Source organism: Boleophthalmus pectinirostris, unplaced genomic scaffold (assembly GCF_026225935.1).
Source record: "Boleophthalmus pectinirostris isolate CB_2022bp ecotype Guang Dong unplaced genomic scaffold, ASM2622593v1 HiC_scaffold_3, whole genome shotgun sequence".
Lineage (NCBI taxonomy): Eukaryota > Metazoa > Chordata > Actinopteri > Gobiiformes > Gobiidae > Boleophthalmus > Boleophthalmus pectinirostris.
In genome coordinates this window covers 33,587,625-33,612,519 of record NW_026571299.1, presented here as the reverse complement: position 1 = coordinate 33,612,519, position 24,895 = coordinate 33,587,625, and the positions used below count along the sequence as shown (strand labels likewise).

The 24,895-nt window shown below is 38.5% G+C and overlaps 1 protein-coding gene across 1 annotated transcript in view; it reads right to left on the bottom strand.

Annotated features, from left to right (window-relative positions):
- Window positions 1-366: 366 nt before the first annotated feature.
- Window positions 367-24,895, bottom strand: part of kcnb1 (potassium voltage-gated channel, Shab-related subfamily, member 1) — a 29,564-nt gene continuing 5,035 nt past the window's right edge. Inside the window, exon 2 of the mRNA XM_020934241.2 lies at window positions 367-2,778. Within this exon, the coding sequence (XP_020789900.2) occupies window positions 898-2,778 (1,881 nt within the window). The 3' untranslated portion in view covers window positions 367-897. The remainder of the gene's footprint in view (window positions 2,779-24,895) is intronic.

Below are 24,895 nucleotides of genomic sequence, written 5' to 3'. Positions count from 1 at the left end.
CTTACCGAAACTAAACACAAAATGTTGTATAAAAATATTGGATTATTTCATTATGCATAAGTTGTGAAGAACTCAATATGTTGTTATGGTAGCGCATGCATGCATCATTCATGTGCACTTTAAGGAACAAAGAAACTGCTGAAGCAGTGAGAAAATGCTTTTTAACTTATACTGAAGTGAAGATAATATTCACTAGTGTAGATATGAACAGAATACTGTTGAGCATTCCTTGTCATTGGTGATTGACCGCAGTGTTAGATATCTGCAGCCATTGTTCCAGGACATCAACTTATGCACTATTCTCAGATCAAATGTTAAGACTTTCAAATCATTATTTCTATACATAACTCTCTCTTATCTACTTCTTATAAAAATAAATCAGCTAAGACAATCTCAACAGTGTATTCACTGTATCCATTCACACTGCCATGCACACTCGAGGACATGCACACGCCCTACAAACGTCGATGACTAAGGCCAGGATTGGGAATGGTGGGCACAAGTTAGTAGCTTATAGGCTTATAGGTCCTCTCCTGTATTTCCACTACAAAATGTGACTTGGGACAGGGGGCAGTTGGATTTTTTTTTCCCTTTTCGAGACAGAGACTCCACATTCAGCACAGAAAATTCATAGCTGTGAAAATAATTCCCAAAGGAATCTCAGATCACATCATTTGGCTACCAGGAGGGCTCTGAAGTTTTCCAAAAAGTAAAAGTATTAGGAATGAACTGAAGACGGGGCAGTGACATTCTAAAATTTAAAGGTGTTCCCAGAGTATCCACCGCACCACTCTTTTTCTAACCTAAACCCCCTGGTGGTGTGTTCAGGTAATGTAGGCTTTGTTTTTAGCCACAATTCTCATCCATTATGAGTTTTTTTTTATCTACCAATGAACCTCAAAGATTTTTGTCTAAAGTATTTTGCCGCCCTCTGTCCCCCTTTCGTCCACGTCCCATCTCAGGTCCAACGTGGTTCTCGTGAATACCCAATGGGAACAAACAGTTTTGCCCCAGCATTTTTTGTGCTGTCTCAAAATGGTTGGTGCCCCTCTGGTAGTTCCTGCTTATGTTGCACTTGGGACTAGATCTTGAAAGCAGCCTTTCTGATGGGCTTGTGTCCGAAACATCCCTGTGATGTTCATCGTCATCTGTGTCCGCATCAATGTACTTACTGATGGATGAGTCATGGAAAGTGAAAACTGTGGGCCCAAGTGAAGCGCATTCAGGGGACTTGGGCGGGGTCCTGCTGCTGGCGGTGGTGTAGACTGAAACTTCTGGGCTCAACAAAGAGTCTGACAGAACGGACGAATCCGAAAGAGGGGAGGGTCCAGACTCCCCATCACTGCGGCTACTCCCTTTAGACACAAGAACCTTTGAGGAGTTTCCAGAAAAGAACAATTTCTTGGCAGTTTCTGAACATGTTGGTTTTGTGACTGAAACTGGCGTGAGTATGGACTCTGATGTGTGCTTTTGACCAGCTGTGATGCTAGCCTGACTGGGCAGTGCTATGACAGGACTGTGCGAGAAAAGGTTTGTCTCCTGAGTACCCAAGTCTATTGTGGGACCATGTGAGAAACGTGTATTTTCCTGAAAGTCTGTGGCACAACTGATGTAACTGTCAATGCTAGACAAGCTTTTCATATCCCCAATTCCACCTAGAACCACTGCACCATGGTCTTGAATTGGGTCTAGCTCGATCTCATCTCTGTGCTTGCCCACCCGGGACCCTTTAGCGTTCAGATTGGGCTGTGATTGCGTTTTGGCCATCTGGTTATACATCTCCTCCAACTTCTGCACATTGATTCTTTGGGGACTCCTGGACTTGCTTGGAGAACCCATCTCTTGAGCGTTAAATGACCGATTTGAGCTTGTTTCTGAGGGCTGTCTCTTGGGGGTCCACTTCCACTTACTCGGTGAGAGATGGTTGTCATGTGGTCTTTCACTTTTCTCCACTACGACGTCCATCAACTCTGCGCTACGGGCAAACGCCTCCTTTAGATTCATGGACACAATGCTACCATTACGTTTCGCCCTTTCCAGTGCCTCCCTTCGTTTAAGTGCTTTCTCCTGCCTCTTCTGCTCCTTGTAAAACTCTGAGAAGTTATTTACAATGATTGGGATAGGTAGGGCAATGACCAATACTCCAGCTATACAACATAATCCTCCAACTATTTTCCCAAGCAGAGTCTTTGGATAGATGTCTCCATAGCCAACAGTTGTCATGGTGATCGTCGCCCACCAGAATGAAGCTGGAATGCTTTTGAACTTTGTGTCTTCTTCATCTTTCTCTGCAAAAAACACCAAGCTAGAAAAGATCATTATCCCCATAGCCAGAAAAAGAATAAGTAGACCAAGCTCATTGTAGCTTCTTCTGAGAGTAAACCCCAAAGACTGTAGACCGGTGGAGTGGCGAGCCAACTTCAAGATTCGCAAGATTCGCATGATCCGGAAAATCTGCACAACGCGGCGGACATTTTGGAATTGCAAGACACTTTTATTGGATTCTGTTAGGAATATGGTGACGTAGTAGGGGAGGATAGCCAGCAGGTCAATGACATTTAAAGGGCCTTTGAAGAATTTCCATTTGTTTGGGGAGGACAGGAAGCGGAGAAGGTATTCCATGGTGAACCAGGCGATGCACACTGCCTCGATGTGGGCCAGCTGGGGGTTGTCTGTGGACTGGCCGTACTCGTCTGTGTCTTGGAGCTCAGGGAGGGTGTTCAGTGATAAGGCGATGGTGGAGAGAACGATGAAGAGGATGGAGATGATTGCCAGAATCTGTGAAAAGAAGAGGAGAAGATACTTTCAGTAAGGATTTAAATAACTTTTTTGTGCTGTTATAAAAGAGTTGTCACCTTTTAGTTAAACTTTGCATCCCAGCTAATTACCTTTCAAGCATGAAAATAACTTTCTCTCAGTCACAGTCACCTCACCCTCTCCATCTCTTCTATCAACATATGTCCCAGAGATCACATCCTGCATGTCACTCATCTTAAGAATCTCTAATGTTTGTGGACTGGTTGGAATAGTTTCATTGACCCATTATTATACTATTACTAATACATTTTTTTATATCCACTCTAAAGGGCTTTACAGGTCTGGTATTATATTTGAAAAGTACTATAAATAACTATAAATAACCATATCGGCTCATGTTGACACATAGCACACTAAATCCCATATGTTTCAGAGTTGAGAATGAATCAAATCATGCATCTCCCGCTCTTTTTTCCTTCCACATGTGCAGTATTACACAATCTGCCTCTTAGTGTTGGGTGATTCAATATCGATTAGGCATAAATTGTATGCCAGAGGTCCCTCCTGACCCAATCCTGGAATTCCATAACTGGAGATTTGATAAGAGTCTAGTTGTTATGAAAATATGCAAAGTCACTGTCTGTTTCATTCTCCCACCTGGAATGAATAAGGATATTGCAGAGATCCTGGGATAAACTATGTAATATAATGTGTATTCCCAGTAATCTGTTCTATCAAAACAGCGGGAAAGTATATATTGAAAAAAATGCAAACCTATTGAATTTATTGTACTTGATAAGATGTGTTTGCACGAAGAACCACCTTAGAGAATAGCTGACTTAACAAGCTGGCAAACCATGTTAATAAACCTAAACCGGGTCTAAATAATGGCATCAAGACTAGGTGATGGCTAATCTGGGGTTAAACGTGGTACTGTTAGCAGAATCTGAACCCAGTCTTTTAAGAAATGTCAGTAACACCCAACAAAACCAACATTCAGAATTTAATATTATTGTCATTCGGATAGTACTAACACAAGTGAAGGTATGAATGAAGCACTCCATAAATCCTACTATGTCCAAATGCATATAAGGTCAAAGAACTGCACCGCAGTGGTTATGCTACATTGATATGCTACTTTTTTATCTTACATTGCTATTTTTCTTTTAAATATTTCTAGACACACCTTCCTGCATTAAAATGCTTTTCAGTAAAAGCCTAGAGCTCAGTGCCTGCCAATATCCTTCACAAATCCTGTTACAGATATAGGATGACACCTTCTAGTGCAATATCGCATTATGAAGGATGTTAGATTAGAATCTTCAGTTTGCTCCATCAAGATGTGACCAATCACAGACTTGGATTCAAAGGCATGTTGAGTTAGCGATGCCATTGTTGGTGGATTGAACACAAGTTAATTTCCTTCAAAAATAACAACAAGTAGCATAAGACTTCATACATAAGGCTGTATACTTGATCAAGAAGACATCTTTTAGATATAAATGTAGTTTCCTAGTTTTTTCTTTTCTCACAAACCAGTTGTTCAGACTAATCATCCAAAGAGCAGCTTTGTGAACTTGTGTATGTGTCATACTTCCTTTACAAATTATCTGGAGCAATTCGCAGCAAAGTGGGCACAAATAGGCCAACAGCCACATTACCCTGACAATACTATAATAATTCACTAACCAGATTTAAAGTGATAGCTTAAGAGGCTTGACTTTATCTACAACCAATCAGAGTGAGGGAGACTGTTGCCATAGTGTTGTGGCAGCCTGAATAATAGCCTGTTATCTGTATATTTCTTCTGCAACCTGCTCCTTGTGCCCCAAAGGAAACCTATGTAAATCCAACTTTAACTGGAGATGTTAGGCCCAGGAGAGACCAGGGCGGAACAGCAGCTTTACAGTGAATGGAAAAACACAACACAAAAAACAAGCACGACTATTTTAAGCATCATTATTTTGTACATATGTAGGTTAAGATAATTAACCCCAAAAGTAATATTGTACAACATGAACATTTTATGGAAAGGTCATGTTAGTCAACATACACAAACTACCTTATGTATACATATCTAGCCCATATTATGGGCTAGATATGTATGTATTATATATTTATTTATTTATTTACTTAAAGAAAGGTTAAATTTCAACCGAGTACAGAACATATGTAATAATACTCTAATAGGACTACAGGACTAAAACTATCTGGTGGAAGCTGATGTGGTTCTGTGAATAAAGAATGCATATGACAATGTTTTTGTTTTTTTTGTGAAGTGATATGCGGAAAGTTTTAAAAACAGAACATGGAATTGCAAAGTGTTTGGGCAAAGCTTTAAAACAGATGCCCTTTATGCGACTCATATTTATTCAACCTTGGAAGCAGCAAAGTCAGCTGGCTTGTTCTCTATTTGTGCTTGGATTATATGTAAAGCAAAGTGGTACAAATGATTACCCATAAATACAAAAAGCAATGCTGTATTTTTGAACACAATGTTTGAAGCTCCAAATTGATCAAATATGACTATTTATAGGCATGGAGAACAAGTACGTGCATATTTGATTCCTGACAACATACAAAAGTTGACTTGGTCTATTTTTGTCTCAAGATCAAACCTTAAAAAGGCAGTGACTTTGGGTGAATCCATGGTGATGGCCTATTAAAAGAGGGTGGTGCCAGGGGACAGGCCTATCTGGAGGAGAGAGGACACATTGACTAAAGGGTTAGAGGCAGAGCAGCAGAGTGACAGGAAATCCCACGGAGAGCTGGAACAAAGCCCTGTTCTGTCACGATTATGGCGAACTGTCATGTCCCTCCTCAGACACCGTGCATTGCACTGACGCCATCATCTCAAGACAAGGTGACATTAAGGCTTAGAAAGACTGAGCCAGTATGAAGAACATGCTTTATCTTATTCATGGTTTAATCATTTACTTTGACTTTTAGATTTCTTGTGATGACTTTTCATATGATTATATTACAAAATATTACAAAAGCAATAGTGTGACCCAATAGAAAGGTGACTAAAACTCTACAAATGAATAAATGTAAGTTATTTATATTATCGGCTCCATTCATACTTACACAAACACTGCATCAAAACTGGTACTCAACTAAGACTAAACCAGGACTAGAAAAGGATCAAGCCAAGTTTACATCGTGACTAAACTAACTTAAGATAGAAACAAATGTGGACAAGTATGAATGCTGCCACAGTGTTAATAAGACTTTCAGGATCACTTTTTATTATGCTAGAGGTATACTGTAAAGGTCATTTAAGTGTTACCATCTGTTTTCATTAAATATAATTAACTATGTTAATTTTCTATTATGAATCAGTATGTTAAAATGTTGTAAAGTGTTTTTTGACTTTTGCATAGTTTCCATACAGTTGTGTTGTTTTCCATCTTTACAGGATTAGCTGTGTGAACTTGCTTACTGTTGGTAGCTTTTGTGGAGTGAAGATGCAGCTCTTTGTGAGGTGGCTGTGGCCCAGTAACTGTGAATAATCCTTTGTCCAGAGGTGCTGTCAGGGTCAAAGCCATACATCAGTGTTTTCCCAGGTGTACAGAAAACCTTCAACTTTGCTCATTCTGAACAACTGAACTGCTAAAAAGTATAAACACAATAAAACCATGGGTTTTAAAACTCAAGGTCTAGTCTGGTTTTTCAATGGGAGACTTAAGTCTTAAATTGTACTGCAGTGCTTCAATTAGAAGACCTACTGCTATTAGCTACAATTCTTAATACTGCTTCCAAGGGTAAAGGTTATTTTTTATTTTATCTGTATTACTGACCCATAATAACAATATGTTTTTGTTTTTTTTTAAATAATGGACAATTCTGATTATTTAGAATCTAGAGCAACCAATTGAAGCCTATTTTTGGGCCAAGTTTGATTATTATGTTGTACATTGTCATTTAAATTTACTGCAAACTCACCCACAGTCCTTTATTACCACAAACTTTCAGGAGAGCTGTGTAGTCACACTTTGTGCAATTATCTAGGCCAAACAAATATAGAAAGTGGCCAATCTGCAAAAAAGTACAAATATCAACCTAATATATCAGTCTATCTCTAATCCATAATGTGCACAAACAAACAAAAAAGAAAGGTTTATGAGTTGTTGAACTATTGATGGGTGTAGTTGAACGAAACAGTCTTGATAACTTTTGCTTTCTAACTTGTGCCTTCCTTGTTCCATTGAGCCTGACCTGCCCCAGAGGTTTGTATCTCACAGTGCATTAGGTTTGGGCTGTCCCAAGAGGCAGCAGAGGAACTCCCTGCTCACTGCTCCTCACTTGGCACCTCTCTCATTAGCAGCAACAGGAGCTACACTGACTGTAGTAGTGCTGTCAGGGGAAGAGCTGCTCCTCTGACAGGTCTGCACACTGGGACACATACACACATCTACTACTACCTCCAACAAAACCAAGGAAAATGGAATGGAATAAAATGCCATCCTACTCTGGAAAGGCAAAGAATTTAGTATGACTATAAAAGCTCTAAAAACACTACAATATCCTGCATGTATCCTGTAATGATTTTTTATTCTGATCAACAATTTTGTTAGGGGCAATGAACATACACATTCTGTAAACACACCAATTTCCATTCGACTTGCATTCAAACAGTTGTGTACACTGGAGGTAAAGCAGAAAGTGTCTTGCCTAAGGACACAGCAATAGTACATACTGCCGCTCCATCTGGTATTCCCAACCATCTCCCATCCAGTGCTAAACAGGTTTCAAGCATTCTTAAGGTGGTATAGCCTTTAATAATGATTCACTTCTTGGGCACAGTCAGTCAGTGTTAAGTCTGAAGCCACAGCTGCGCTCTTTATTTTTAACTATTGGCCCTGCCCACTTAGTCCCATCTCTCACTTAATATTGCACCGTGAGAGACATACAACTATCTGGGATACTCACAGGCAGTTGTCTCTACATGTTTCCCATCCATCGATAGTCCTGATTGGCCTCAACAACATGCATTTCTAACTGCATATTAGCATCATTCTAAAATGACTTCTTTACATTATTCTGCATAATGTGAAGGACATTTTAAAGAACTAGAGTTAAGTTCAGTACAGCGCTTTAAGTACAGATTTAACATGTGGCAGGTGGTTCAACTAAACTCCAGATGTTTGGGTGCATCTGGCTTGGTCTTTCTATTCCCTGTTTTCCCGTGACCATACAGCTCTCCTCTCCAGCTCTGACTGCCAGCCCTGTCGCCATGACAACCCCCTGGCAGCTCGACAGGAGGCGCCGTCGTCGACCTACCTCAGAACAGCAGTCTCTCCTCCCATCCTTAATTTGTCTTACCCCTGCCTCTTCTATGTACCCCCCAAGTCTCTGTAGGATTTCTGATTTGGGTCAGATTGTTTGATTCACTTCCTTTTTTTCAATTTTGCCACTTATAGTGCATTGTGGTCCCCCCTGAGACCAAGGGGGCAAGAGATTCAGCATATAGCCATTGTGCTAGTCCTACACTGTGATAATAATAATAATAATAATAATAATAATAATAATAATAATAATCATTTAAAAACAAACAAACAAACAAAAAAAAACTACATACTTCAGTCTAAAGCATATGCCAATTATAATCTTTGCAAGCATGAAAAAAGATTACTTCCTTAGGTGACCAACTTAGTCAAAAAAAATGTAAAGAATTGGCAGAAGAAGTGAATCTGGCATTAAACAAGGAACCATGGTACACAATGTAATTTATGAGATTTTTGGAAGACATGTCATGGAAACCTCAGACAAGAAAATAATAAAAGATAATATTCATTTTAATTCACAATTTTCTAGTCTCAAGAGGTTAAAGTCTTCTCCTCAAATATGCAGATCCTTGTGTTTCATCAGCTGTACTGCATGCTACTGTTTTCTAACATGGATTGGTTCTGAGCTCTGATTGTCAATGTGTAACACTCAGCCTCTCGCTCACCCTCAGTGCTGTGGAAGAGAGGGAGAGTGAGAGAGAGAGAGAGAGGAGGAAAGAGTTTCCATGGAGACGGGAGGAGACTGAGGCTCCCACTTTTCCCCCGGCGTCGCAGAGAAACACTGGCACAAGCTTAGCTGTGGTCTACAACACTTCCAACTTAGAACAGCACAGACGGATCAGAGCTCATCACACAGATCAAATGAAAGGGCTTTAACATTTGTCTTTTCTAGGGCCATCTGTTTAACCATTAAAATAGAATCTATTTAAAAGGTCAGACAACAGAAATAAAATGCATGGAATTCAAGGGTTATTTATACCCTGTACCCTGTGAAAAATACAAGTTTTCCTGCTGAGATGTAGAGTTGCTCAGAGAGACAGCAGACTCTGGATGTTTGAGGCAGTTTATTTACCATCAGTCCAGGATCCGGCGACTTGAATACTCAACACTGTGCAGTAGTATTGACCATTCTAGTCTGACTATGCTTCAACGTAAGGTTTAAATAAAAGCTTAGAAGGACAACTTGGAGACAAGCTGGTCGAGATACTCTAACGTGCATAGTATGCACAAGTACAATAATAACAGAAAATTTCAAACAAAAGTCTTAGTGCAGCTCAACAGGTGGAGATCCAGTGTCAGGGCAGAATGAGGATACTAACAGTCCTCTGGACAGAAGTATTCCTCCTGTGTGTTTTGCAGCAGGGTGTCACAGCAGTGTCTCCGGTGAGTCATTTGGACTCTGAGCACATAACAGGAAAGCCTCCTCTATGCCACTCTCTTACTCTGTTCTGATTTTTTGGTTGGTGATGAAGTGGGACATTCCCTCGAACTGTTTCCTCTGGAACACCTTCTGCCACATTTGATGTAAAAAGTCTGTAGCATTTCAAAGATAGCTGACTAGCATGGCTAGATCCATGCAGGGTCATCAGGCTCAACTCATACAACCCAATAGACCTTCCCTTCTATATGTTAAACTCTGTATACTTCATTTCTTAGTTGGTCAAAATCTCAAAATGATAAGTTAAACATTTAAGTCCAATGCAAGAGCAGCCAACCACAACCATGACAACCACAGAAAGCTAATGTGGAACATTCCAGGCAAAGCAATAACATTTCTGTATGCAGATAAGCAGGTGACAGACCATCATAAAAGATACAGAGTGACGCTTTAATCAAAGCCACTACAGTCAAAATCACTGTTTTTCTTTTTTCCATAATGAATAATACAACATGTTTCTACACTATTCTGAACTCTTATGCAACTCAAGTGGATTCAACATTTTTCTCTCACTGCGTCCTAAAATACAACACAGATTACATAAATGTTTCAGACCAGACATTTTGGACTGCCCTAGAACGTGCCTGTGTACTACGCTCTCAAGACCCAAAGTGCTCCACAGCGGGCCCACCAAGTACAGGTCTAATGCAGGGAGGAAATCTGTGCCTGTGACCATCCATCTCCTCAATGAATCCCACCTCATCTCCTACAACGTTTAATTATTCATGCATTTCAGATGAAGAAGAGAATCCAGACTCAGCATCTATATTTAAACTAGAGCTGCGCGGTGAGGGCTGTATAAATAGAAACTGTATAGGCACTGGTCTGGCTCACGACACAGCAGTCACATTGTTTCTACTAACTGCTCTGGTGAACCTGGTGGGACAGTTTAACAATGGGTCTGGTTACTAGAGCTGGAGTTGATTTATTTTTGGTTGGCTAAAGACATGTCCTTCTGACCGATTAGAGTACAAAAAAAGGGCGTGGCAATGGCTCTTTAATATTTTTTACGTATATTCTCTATATCTGGCCCGAGATGCACTCACAAGTCTACAACAGCACAGTAGATCACGCAAAAACAACTAAGCAGATAAGTACTCGAGCCCACCCCCATCCTGGTCCTAATTTTTTTTTCATGGCCCGATTTGTGGGGGAAAATCCAGGGCTGTTTTTTGGTCCCAGTCCGCTCCTGGATCTCACATCTGACTTGGTTTGGTTTGGTCTCCATAGTTGGTTTAATGCCATAGAATGTGAAACATTCCAGACAAAGCTATAATATCTCCAAGGAGAAAAAAGCATACAGACCCTCCAAAAGTTACACAATGCAGCTTTAACTGAAACATGTCATTAGCTGTTTTTGAAGATCATCATGTTTCTTTTGGCCATGTAAAAACACTAATAATCAGATATTATTGACTATCTGACTATTGTAGTTATCTGATGTTTGGATGTAAATGTACCCAGTTTCTCTTTGCCAAAGTGTATGAAAATAAAAGAGAAGAAAACTACTGCTATGATCAGACTAATTGTGTCTATTTAGAGAGTGATTACCACAAAAGCTACATTTGATTAAATTCAGTGTTTACAGTATAATGCTATTTTATGGTATTGCTATTTTTATATTGCAGTTTTTGTCTCTATGGTTGTATTGATCTATTTTAATCAAATAAACCTGAATCAAGCAAAAATGCAGTACTCAAGTTTTCCGGGACTCTATTCAAACTTGATGACTTGTCTCAGACTTGTAGGTTTCTGACAGATGCAACTTGAGATTCAGTCTACAAATACAAATAGTCTACACTTAATAAAATAAGCAAACTTTTGGACATAGGACCTCATTTCCTAGATAGCCAGAGTGTTGGAGAGGTGTGGAGACACTTTTTTAAATATTCCATCCAGTCCTTGTATTTGCAGAGGTCGCTGGTGCTAGGCTAGTGCATGTCAATGGCCATAGTTAGCCTGCCACTAAAAACAGTCTTACCCACTCCACAAAACACCCAAAGCAAATCTATTATTACACCAGACTGTCGATGTGAATGTCTGTGTTGATAGAATCATATTTGAAATAAAACTTGTCACATGCTGAGGGGCTATTTTCTCAGCAGCAGCCGAATTTTACTTTGCTGGTAAGATAGGTGAGAGGTGATATCAGTCCGCTGCTGCCAAGCTTTCTATCAGGAAGTACTCACTGCTGCTGCTCAGACATAAATCCTTCAAATGCAAGGTTGGTTTTACTTCTGAAATTATTCTATCGACACAGACATTCACATCGAGAGTCTGGTGTTATAATTGTTTTGCTTCGGGTGCTTTGTGGAGTGGGTTAGACTGTTTTTAGTGGCAGGATAACTATGACCATTGACATGCACTAGCCTAGCACCAGCGACCTATGCAAATACAAGGACTGGATGGAATATTTGAAAAAGTGTCTCCACACGTCTCCAACACTCTGACTCACTTAGAAATGAGGTCCTATATCCAAAATTCTGGACTGTCCCTTTAACTTAAAAAAAAAAAAAATGCTTTTAAAAACAATTATGTATAGTTTTAAGTTAACAAAATTGACTCATGTGAGGTATAAGCCATGTTAAAACATCAAAAACATACTTGGAGTTGCTTTTTTTAAAAAAAAAAATGTGCATGAGTACCCCTATCATAAGTCTGTCTACACCTCCAAAGCTCAAAATACTCTGTTCAACCTTGTAATGTCATATAGTAATAGTTTTCAACGTAAGAGCTACATTTGACATTTACCAAGTCCAGCAGATATGGGCAATTCCAGAGCTGAAATAATCCAAATGATTCTAGTGAGAGAAGACCTCAGCCTAAATATTTCAGGGTTTGTGTATTAAACATGTGTGAATGAAACAAAACACAACTCCAGGCATGTTTGTGATGAGGAAACAACATAATAACATAGATCAGAAAATAGTGTAATATGGGCAATTTAAAACTGTAAGAATTCACTGTAGGACCTCTGAACTCTTTATAAATGGGCTGGACAGGGTTTGTGCTGTAATGTTTGCAATGTATAATTCTGGTGTGTGTTTAGAAGCAGATGGACCATGAGATGAAAAATTTGGTAAGTGTTTTTTCTTTACCAATACAGATGTTGAATATTGATATGTCTCTGTTCTTATTTTTTATTTTTTACAAAAGTTAAAAGTGAATTTATGAACCTTATTACACATTCACTTCACTTTGTGTGTCTTGCAGTCTTGCCATTGATACTAAAGCCTTGATATCTTAATAGTTCTATGTTTTACTTTCATAACTTCCAAACAAAACAATACATGCGTAGAGACGTGACTGCAGTAGTACTACAGCCCATCATCTCCATACTGCTGTTGGTGCAGTTTGCAGAAGTTTATTTTTGCTGAAATTTGAGAACGTCACGCAATCCTCTGCAGACAGCAGCTCAGAGGCACAAATGTAAACACGAGCGAAGCATTGATTTGAAACACAAAAACTCACAAACACACAATCTCACACACAATCCCACACTCACGCAAACAGCAGTGAATCACAGGCAGCTGAGACTCTGTGACAGTTGCCATGGAGACAGCAACACTGAACTTTTAAAACATTTTAGTGACGGCAAAGAAAGAGACAGAAAAGGAGACAGACGCAAAAGAGTTCAAAGATAAGACAGGGGAAAAAAATACAAGATGTTCTATTCAGAACCAAAGCAAAATGAAAATGCAGGGAGTAGGTCTAGGAAAATACAGTGACTTGAAGGTACCCTATGTACCTTCAAGTCTGGTGTTTGGTGGAGGGACTGCCACCTGCTAGACTCCATGCAGATGTAATTGTTTTGTTGGTGTGCTTCACAGTATAACATAAATCTTTTTTTTTTTTTTATCTTGCAAACATTTATTGACAAGTGATAATTACTCAGAAATACATAAATTTTTATTGAGAGCAGGGTCTCCTTTCCACAGCTCTGACCTGTAACTTGACCTGGTGGTGTCACTTGCTTGTCTCCAATAACATAGCTAAGTTTAATGGGATACTGTGGAATATTTCAGGCAAAACAATAACATGAAGACAAGGTGTTGGACTCCTTCAGAAAAGTGACATGGTACACCTTTAACTACCTTCTATACAAAACAATCTATTTGCCATTAAATGTATTTTATCAAGTTATTTATTTTGTTTTCTCCTATAGCTTTGAGACAAAAACATCTACTTTAATAGATATTATTACCTCTTCAGAAACATACCAGGAGTTGTTTTTTTCATTCACACATAAAGTAAAAATGCTCTGTTCCACCTTGTGATGTCATGAAGCAGTAGTTTTCAAGTTAGCTACCATTTACCTATTGGTCGATAGAGATTGGCAATTCCAAGGCTGAAATGATCCAAATGATTCTAGTGAAGTTGTATGAGTTTGAGAGAAGAACTCTAAATATGCAGGGTTTGTATGTTAAATATGTAACGGAAACAAAACACAGCTCCAGGTATGTTTCTGATGAGGAAACACCATTGTAATAGATAGATAATAATGTAATATGTGTCCTTTAACTATTGATTGAATTTCACGATACTGCTAATTCCCTGTACAAAATGACTGCATGGAAACTTAAGATCTGAAGTTTTGAAGCAGCTGTAACTACCCGTGCTGCTAATATTTACTACTGAATTACGTTTCAGACGCAGAGTGAAGAGAAAGTGCAGAATCCCAGCGAGCTGTACAGCACATGCCCTCAGCACGTGGAGGTTGACTTGGTCTGATCCAGAATTTCTTCTTAAAATATGTAACTACCAAGATACTTATTTCTCAAAAAATACACCAGAACATTAAAATTAAATTTGCACCCAAGTAAAAGACTACAGCAAGGTAATCTCTTGCAACAAGTTTTAATCCTGAATTAATGTTCTCAGATGATATTGTGCTTTCATGTGAACCATAGTGTGCAGATTTGTGTGAGGCTGGATAATAGCTTTTCAGTGTCAGTGCTGCTAATCCATTTGTGAGTGGCCTGAGATTAGCATAACTGAAAAGCACTGATTTTGTTATTAAACGGTTTTATAGTTAAACATTTGTCTCGTGACCCCTGGTATGGCCTTAGAAACCGCAGTAATGAATCAAGATAATGTAGCTAAAAAGATGCTATAAATGGGCAGTTCACATTTGGTCTGTTTGAGATGTTTAATGTTTAAACCTGAAATGGGGTTATAGGTTTTGCTTTTATTTGACTTTTATTGTTCTAAGACAAGCAAGGTTAAATTGAACATATCCTCTGTTGATTTTTTTTTTTTTAATTTATTTAATTGTTATATTCATCTGGGCACTACTGTGCAGAAACTGTTTTATTTTTAAAATGTGCTATATAAATAAAGTGGATTTGGATTTGGACCTCACTATACTAATGATTATCTGTGACAAAGCCTGTTATTATAAAATGAGAGTCTAGTTAGTACATTTACTGGTTTAACCAATCACATGCTGCAAGTGAGTTTGTCTCTGTTTCATTGTGGGATGTGATTGGCTAGTTACTTGTCCTATAGGTGAGTTTCAGTTGACGTCATTGTTATTAAAAGCCCGCGTTGGATGCTGGGAAATATTTTGGTCGGAGGCAAGAAATACGATAGCGGTCAAACACAGTGCGTAACCTCGAGTATTTATCTCCGATAATGGTAAATTCCTGCTGCATTATTGGATGCACAAATAGAAGCACGGAAGAAGGAAAATGTCTTTTTCGTATTCCGAGTGAAAAGAACCGCTAACGGTGAATTAAACGGCTTTCAAACTGTCGCAGAGCAAACGTAGAAGATCCTAGCAAACCGTGGACTCCAACAAGTTCAACAACGCATCGAGACTCTTGGAGGTTTTCATCTTTTCTGCTGTGAATGGCCCAGGAGTTTCCACCAAGTAACTGTGGATATCGCCAAAGTGAATATTTGGCTAGGTAGTTGGAGATTCCGACCAGAAATATGGTTTGGTCCATGCTCTTGAGGGGTTGAAAAGGGTGATTTGTCGTCCATCGATGCTTATGACCAATTTCTGGTCAAATCGTCTTCGGTCCTCTGTCGTTGGAGTGGATAAATACCCGGGATCAATACCCTTTACGTGCTTTCTCGCTCCGTCCGTCATGTTGAATTAGTGTTCCTTGCCGCCGACCAAAATAATTCCCAGCATGCAACGCGCGCTTTTGTCAACAATGAAACTCGCCTATTAACACTTGAGTAATTGGGAGCAGAAAATGCTATTAATATTAGTGAAAAGGAGCCATCATGTTGGGTAAGAATTAATATGTTAACATATATATGTCAGATTATAACACAAATCACTTCATGTGAAAAGGAAAGAGGAATTGTTATCTACTACAAAATTGAAAACCCAAATGCCAAAACTTGAAAATTCCTGTTGTGCCATTAACAATACCGTATGACTTTATACCATTGCACCACAACAAAAATGTGAAGGGATTTGTTTATGCATCTTTCTTTCATCATTTTCCACATTCCAAGTATCCACATTACAATTTGAAGTTTAGACAATGAAAGTATGTTTTGTTTAAGTCTAGTAGAGCTAAAGCATTTTGAATTATTTCCATTTGAAGTCCCTGTGTTAAGTCCCTGTTGTACTTCATGATTCAGCATTGGGAGGTGTGTCTGGCACTGATTTCAGACTTAAAATATTAATATATGACTCCCAGAGTGACACTGTGCACAAGGCAGATGAGGTCAAACAGAGCTGTGGATCCTCTGCTCTGGATGCTCGTGTTTAACACTGTACTTCTATCACTACTATGAACTGAGAAGGCCCATTAGACAGGTGATTAAACATTTGAATTATGATCCATTTCCGATAGGGCAAAGTTTGGTTGACTTAAATGTAGAGCCCGACCGATATGGATTTTGTTGTGACCGATATGAAACCGATATAATGGACGTTGGAGCTGCCGATAGCCGATATAATCGCTGATATAGTTAGTGATGTAAAAATTCACTGCAAATCTTGAACTGATTAAAAAACTTAGGTTTGGCTCTAGTGGATTCTAAATTGGGTTTATTTAGGCAACATTTATTGTTATTTTGACTCTTTACATCATATTTACATACAGTAGATTGGCCTAATGGCATTTTTGCATCACATTCTAGCTACTGTTACTGTCACTGCTAGTGATGGGTATTCCAGTTTTTTTTTGTTTTGTTTTTTTTGGAGAACCGGCTCAGCTCACTAAAGCAACTGGCTCTTTCGGCTCCCAAGCGACTCTTGAGATGGTTTTGTTGCAAGCAGGACTAAACCAGAACTGAACCAGGACTGGGTGTCGGGACTCGGTTTCTATCTCTCTCCTTCACTTAAGCCCAAGTTTAGTCCTGGTTTATTCATTTTATGCTGAACTGCAGCCAAATATGCACTTTTTTTATCCTATGCACACGCAGACTTCTGAAAGTTTCGTTTTCAGCCGCTGCTGCTGTCAAACTACGGGTCTACATGCGAAAAGACGGCTCCCAATAAGAAGCAGGCTCCTGTTGTTCGTTTCAAAGAGTCGGCACTAAGAGCCGCTTCGATCGCGACCGACCCATAACTCCTAGCTAGTAAACTATCGCTATTAGCCTTTAGCCGTAAAAACGTGCGCACTGCGGTAATTAATTATATGCATAAATGTGGATCATTCACACAATAGAAAACAGCCTGTTTATGTGCGGGAGCTACAGCAGCTAATCGCTAACAAAACCTAAACTAGCTTCAAAGTCGATGTATTTCCAACACTCACCGCTCACACAGGCTCCTCCTCACATCACAAGTCTGCACTAATAAATGTACTTTTAATCCAGACTCAAACCGATTGTCCGAAAAAGAATATAATCTCAGTGTTGCGCACCGCTGGGGGTGTAAACAAACACACGAGTGAAGTGACGTCACTCTGGTGGTGTGTTCAGGGAAAGTACGGACACAGACAAATTACACCGTAGATAAATACTGATGCGGAGCCACATATTAGGACATTTATCTGTCTGTAAATTGGATTAAATGAACATAATGTAGAGAGTCTAAGCTTTATAACGAGGTATAACATGCCCACGTGAAATATCGGCCCATATCAGCAAGCATATCGGTCGGGCTCTACTTAAATGTGCTCATAAATCTTGCCTCCATTTTTCAAACATCTACTGTTGAAAATGATTATATGCTACTTTTAGAAAAAGAGGAATTACAGTAATTTCTGAGTTGCAGCCTACAAACTAGATACAGGCCAGAAATTAAAGATGGAATTTGGTATCCTGGTCAAGCTACAGCTCTGTATTATATAATCATTTTAGATTATGCATACAGTCCACGATATCCTCAAACTGCAATGTTTTGTTTATTTATTCAGGGCTTAGTCAGTCTTTTCTGTTGATTCAATAACGTCACTTTTTTTTTTTCATCAAGATAACTAAAATTCAACAATGTCATTTGATCTCAAAATCAATGTGAAATGGGCCTGCTTTAATTATTTTAGTCACACACATAGACTACATTTAGATGACTGACCATCATACAGTGTAACATCCCATTATGTTTTAAAATCATTACAACTGCTGTTCACTAAATACTAGCAGATGCTGCTGTCTTATTGTCTATAACGGTATGCAGATGATCACCACTCATAGTCCTGTTCATTAGATTTCATTTAGACCATCAACAACACAAAACACATGTTTCTATGGCAACTATTATCAAAGGTTTCCTCCAAACACTGGTTTAGGTTACTCTGGTTCAACTGGTCCGTCTAATTAGGAACACTGAGATGAGATAAGCATTAAGTGAATATTTGAACAGTGAAATCACATGGGAAGACATTTCATGCATAATATGTAGTCAACATCACACACAGGTTTAAATCATGCCATTAGACAAACTGTCACACTGTGTTTCTCTTATGAACTGTCCCCAAAAAACCTCCAATGTTTTGCATATCATGTAAATACACACCATTTTTAGCAGGCACTACATCCACTAATTGCAAAGTAAACATCAGTAAGAAGGGGGAGTAACGTCTGAATCTTTGTAAAGGCTTATATGAAATGTCATGTTGTCAAGCAGGGTTAAGAAACTTTATATAGTGGTAGTATTGTGGTAGTAGTTGCGGTGGGACTGGTAGTAGTAGTAAAAGTCGTTGGAGGAGCACATTTTTCTGCATTGGTGAATATCAATTAAGCATATAGCATTTAAAAGAGACTTGATCTGCACATTGTTGTCAAAGCATGAGAATTTACAGTAAATGTACATACAGTGTTCAGTGATCAATGTTTCATACACATAATAATGGACCGCTTGTAAATTGGCCTAGTGATCTGCATACGTATGTGAACTTTAGCAATGAAGTTGATGAGAGATTATATTAAACTTAGCAATGTAGTTACACAGCTCTGTTTTACATCAGGGTTGGTTTATTAGGAGAAGTATAGCAGGTATAGCAATTAATATGTGCAAGCCTAACACTAATATTATAAATAGAATTCACACAAAATAATGACAGTATTTCCCAGCCGGTGCAATTAAAACTTAACATCTCTTGAATCCACTTCACAACTGCAAACCTGAGGTGACACTCCCCCAACTGTCCTCTCCATAATTTAACATGTGCCTTGTAAAATGGTTGAAAACACAAGTCAAGCACTGCTCAGCTCCTCTCTGCATATTTACACTGGTACTAAGTTTTAGTATTACAGTGTTCAACGTGGTGCAGAGAGTTCAAATTTGATCCATTCTGTGATTTTCGATGTTCTTTATTGTAGGGACTGTCATATATTGAAATTTCGTGGCAAAATGTGTTCACTTTGGAAGGAAAAACTTCAATAGAAATACATGACAAAACAATATAAGTTAGCAAAAGTCTGTACCACTGTAAACACATTTAAGAATTCAGTGTCAGAATACTTTTTAATGAGCCCTCCTTCAAGTAGTTAGTATCATAAAATCTCTGTTGGTTTTGGAATTGAGCACCTCTGCTGTAGTAATTAACAACAAGAAACTCTCAAGAGAAATACATAAATAAGAGCTAAGAACATACAATATGTGTGATAATCAAATGTTTACGCGAGTTGTTTAAATGATGCCAGAGCTTGTTAAACTGCATTAAGGTTGCACGTTTATTTGAAAATCTAATTAAATGAATCACAAAACAGATTATCCCGTGAGAAAATGTACTTCTTATACTTGAGAACTATAATTGCGTATTATTTATAACTCAAAAGACATCAATGGGCTCCAGACAGTCTCTCGATGATGCTCGCTGAAAACCAAGTTCTGTACTGAAGATCAAATGAATTGAGTGATCTGATGGTAGATGTTGAATCTACACCAGAAGCTCTGCACTGTCCTGTGGCACAGACGGGAGCAGAGACTGGAGGAGCCAGAGTTGAAACGCAGCTGCCGTGGCAGGCCAAGGGGAGCTGAGGGGGGCTGAGGAGGACCAAAGGGGGCCGAAAGGGGCTGGCAGCAGAACACACACATCCATATAACTCCAGGCTCTGCACATGATCCAGTCTTATACACCACTATATGGGGCGAGTATAAGAGTCTGAAGGCACAAAGGAAACTTATATATCCCATATAGTGCTGCAAGTCAACTTTCAATTGTGCATTTTCTTTACAGTCATACGTTACTGCTTCGACTTTGAAGTTTACTATGACCAGAAAGACGTAAAGACATTAATGGCAGAATAAAAAAGTGATGCATCAGGTACATAACTGTCATGCTCATGGACATAGTGGCAGCATTTCTGAGATCAGGTAAGCACTTTGGGTGAATACTCTGATGGGGCATTCACCCAAAGTGCTTTAGATTGCATTATTGATCACTGCACAGTTGGTGGAGAGTAATCTACTTCTGTAGCCACAGCTGGCCCAGGGCAGACTGCACAATTGTCCCTTCCATCTACCGCCACTTACTCTCACTCACACACCATAATCATCCTAGAAAAAGTGTCTTGCCTAAGGACACAACAATAGTACAGACTAGAGCCACTGTACTTGGTTTTCCTATCTTTTTTTCCCAGTATTAACCAGACCCATCTCTCTTTCACTTTCGAGATCAGACCAGATCCAGCATTCTGAAAGCAGTATGTTCCATTATGCTAGCCGGGTCCATTGTGCACAGAGCAAGTCGTTCGAGCAATCATTTTTAGTCAGTCACAAATCCACCCCTTAGCGCATATGGGTACAACAGGGTCCCAAAAACCTTGTTAAGAAATAATTACACCATAGAATAATCTTTATATCACCACTGAAATGCGCCATGGGGCAGACCTGGGCTCCTCCTCTGTCAGACACAGGCCTCATTATTCCTGAGGCTCTGTCTTGGATCACACATTTAGTTTATGAACAGGAACATGGCCAAGAGACGTTTCTGTGGCATCCGCAGTCCAACATAAGGGCAGAGTCATCTGAGGCACAAAACTCAGACAGATTTGGGATTTGGTTGTTCTGCTTTTTTAACACAGAAGTTAGAAGTGACAGCTATGTATGCTCCAATTTTCAAATAAAACTATTCACCTTCCTGAATTAGGTGGTTAAAAATATCAAAAATGATTTCTAAAGAGTCCTGCAAAGTGCCCCAGTTTTAAGTTTCATAAAAAGTGGTCCATTATAACTTGAACAGTAGAATGTAGAAGCCATGTGACAGACAAAAATAGAATGACATGAAGATACTCCCACTAAAATACAGTGCAGCCAAGGAAAATCAAAGTGTAAAAACAACAGTGGGAAGAAAAATAATGAGTTTAAATTTGATCACATTTTTACACATATTTGGGCCAATATTCTCTCCCGTAGAAAGCTGCAGCCACAGCTTCTTAGATAAAGATTTACTGAAATTCATTTTGTAGTTTAGGGTGGGACTTTGAGGTTGAACAGTCCTTCAATAACCCTGTTTTAAGATAGTGCTCTTTTAAGCAATGTAAGAAGCTATGCCACTTTTTCCATCTAAAGTCATTACTTAAAGCTACACTACTGCAAAAACAAACAAACCCCAAAACAAAACAAAACAAACAATCAAAAAAAACAAAAAACAAACAAACAAACAAAAAAAAACCCACCTCGTACAGTTAGTAACAGCATTTTCCCAACTCAATATATATAAATGAAAGAAATCTGATTAAATTTATATTAATATTGATACTGATAAAAGTACAATGTAGAGGGTATTATTGACAATTAATCTGAGTATTTTTTAGAAAATAATGATGAATTCAAAATCTTGTATTTATGGAAATTAGAATTAATGAATTTGTAGCTAAATATGGCACAGAGCTTTTCTCTCCGAGATTAATGTTTTCTGTGCACTGTCCTTGTTTTAAATAAATAAATAAATATTCTGCTAAAATGAATACAAATTGTGTTCATTATGTTAATTGCATTCACTCTATTTAGCAATTTGCATAACTAGGACTAGAAGTTACATTATTGTATGTGGACAACCTTCAATTTAACATGATAGCTAGATAGTTTGAGACCATTTTATGACTCAAAAGACATAGTCCTAAACCTTTAATTTCAATAACTGTTAAAAAAGTGGAATGTATTACAGCATATTGGATTCTGACTTCTGCAAATGTAATAATCATGACAGGAAGATACGTGCAATTAGGGATAGGCAATATCGGTTCCTGTCCATATTGGTATTGGAATATATTGATTCTCCATACCATTATTTGATACTGATATTTTTTAGGTGCTTCCCTATTCTTTGCATGCCCTTTTTGAACAAAACCACAAGTAACAATGGACACAGAAAAGCATTATATGGTTGTATGTTCACACAATCAACTTATTTTGTCTCCCAGAAAAATACATTTTGTTATCTTTACAGATGTGAAAAGTTTACATTTGATATTTACTTTAATTTAAAGTAAATGTGTGGGCCTTGCTATGAATAAAAAAAAAAATAAATAAAATGAGTATGGTTGAATATCGGTTACTGGATATCGGTATCAGCCCATCCCTACTTGCAGTTTCACCATAGTTCAAAATAGATCCACAACACAGTATGTTTTAACATCTCTCGCTGCACATAACTTATAGAATAGCTTCAATTGGGGTGACCCTGGCTTTCCTTGTAACATCTGCGGTCATTGCCTCTAGCATACACAGCCCAATCTTATTTCCTGGTGCCTCCAATCTGATTTGAGTGAAGGATGGAGCGAGCTGTGGCTCCTGAGGACAGCAAACAGCAGACAGGAGCTCCAGATTGGACCAGAGTCTCCCCGAGAATAATTAATGTGACATTTATGTGACATTTAGGCGGAGGTTTAGTGAAGAGGCCTGGAGAAGGGAGAATGAGATAAGAGAGACAGGAAACACGGACAGGAAGTAGACAACTATGGCATTTTCGCCTCTATGCCAGGAGGATTTGGGTACAATAGGTTTTCAATGTACTATTTTGTTAAAGTGATACAGGATGAGCGGGCTTTGACCGATCACCCAAGCATGAAAACAATATAGAATACAACATCAAGAGTGAGAATTGTAACTAAGAAAGCCCCATTCAACTAATAATATACAGTAGAGTATGATAACTATGAAAAGGTAACTGTCAGTATCTGATACAACCTACAGTTTTAGACACACATCTGCTTTTATTGTGTTTTTGTACTTAAAGCCATATTGAGTAACTTTTCTGGTGGAGGGTCCATCAAATACTTTCCTCCATGAAGATGTTATTGCTTTGTCATGAAATTCACAGTATGGCATTAAACCTCTCTATCTTCATGGAGACCCAAGCAGACCAAGTTACAGGTCAGATCTGTGGAGAGGCAACCACGCCCACAGTCAGAACGCCTGTTTTCTAGGTATTTTTGAGCAGTAAAACTACCTGTATTTTAGTAAATTTAAGGTAGAGCTGTTTAATGTCATACTGTGGAACATTCTAGGCAGAGCAGTGACATTTCCATAGAAACAAGCAGGTGAAGGACCCCCAACGAAAAAGTTACATAGTGCACCTTAAAAGTATACTTCTTATTCAACAATTAGAATTATATTAGATTTATATATTTTTTAAGTTATTGATCTTGCTTTTTTGACTGCATATTTGTATTCCTCTAAAGCTCCTGTACTTTGTGTTGCAACATAGAAATTTCCACATTATGAGACAAAGAAATGTTGTCCTGACTTATTTTGTTATTAATCCTGTTGATTTTTTGCAGTCTTGAATTTCATGTTGCATGTAAATGTATTATAATACGATGGTATATGGCCTTAATCCAATCATTCTAACATTTACAGACAAATGACACATAAGACAATGAGAACAGGATTAGCACCAAATGAAGACTGCAGCTTTCACACTAGACTCTGTACATGGTGATGCAGGCCTCTAAAACCGGACTGAAGCTGCTGCTGCTGCTGTGATCGGCCTCCGCGTCAGGGATGATAAAATTGTATTTCTGTTGCCTGGCGACCGTTTGTTTTGTGCACGTCGTTCCCATTCACCATCTGTTAATGCACCGTTACACTTGAATCTGTCTGTGCGCGGTGCAGGTTCAAAACAAAATCACACTTATCCTATTAAAAGATGATGTGAGGTTATGTATATCATGGCCTTTAATCATTTTATGCAACGCTCATTTTTGTCAACAACTGTGAGGCCTATTTCACAAAGTACTGCTCGTCTTTGTGATCTTCACTGGCTTAATATCCATTTGAAATGAAAAGAGCAATGCCAGAAATCATATGTTGTATTTGTCCTGATTAATAGATTTTAGTCTGCTGATATACAAATTGAAGTTTTATCTGATCTGTGGTAATTTCAGTTCTAGTAATCTTTTTCAGCAAAACAAATGCGCATTTAGCTTTACTGAATGATGTTAAAATAAATCAGCCCATTCAAAGCATGCTCCAATTTGTCTCCTAAACCTCTTCCTAAAATCCTTACCCTCCCAAAATGGATTGTTAAAAATATCAAAATCATTTCTAAGGAGCTTAGTTTGACAGTCCTATATAGTGCCCTACTTTTAAGTTTTATAAGAAAAATGGTGCATTGTAACCTTCTCTATAGAATAAAAAGTCAATTTGAGAGACGGAAATAGAAAGTACAAAAGATAAATTGAATATGTGGGCATGCAGCATTTGAAGATACACCTACTGAAATGCAGTAATGCCATGCAATATCACAGCAAAGTGTAAGAACACATTGGGAAGAGAAGGAGATACATTTAAAGGTCCAATATTGAGCAAAAATGACTCTAGTGATCTTTTAGCCATGTTACAATGTTGTTACTTCTTCAAGAACATAACTTGATTTGTGTTTTGTTTCGTGCACACATGTTTGAGTCCTGCATTATTAGCCTGTCTACATCTCTAAAGCTCAAAATGTTCTGTTCCACCTTATGATGTCATGAAGCGGTATAGTTTTCAAGTTAACAAATACTTTTTACCTTTAGTTCAGTAGAGATCGGCAATTTCAGGCCTGAAATCATT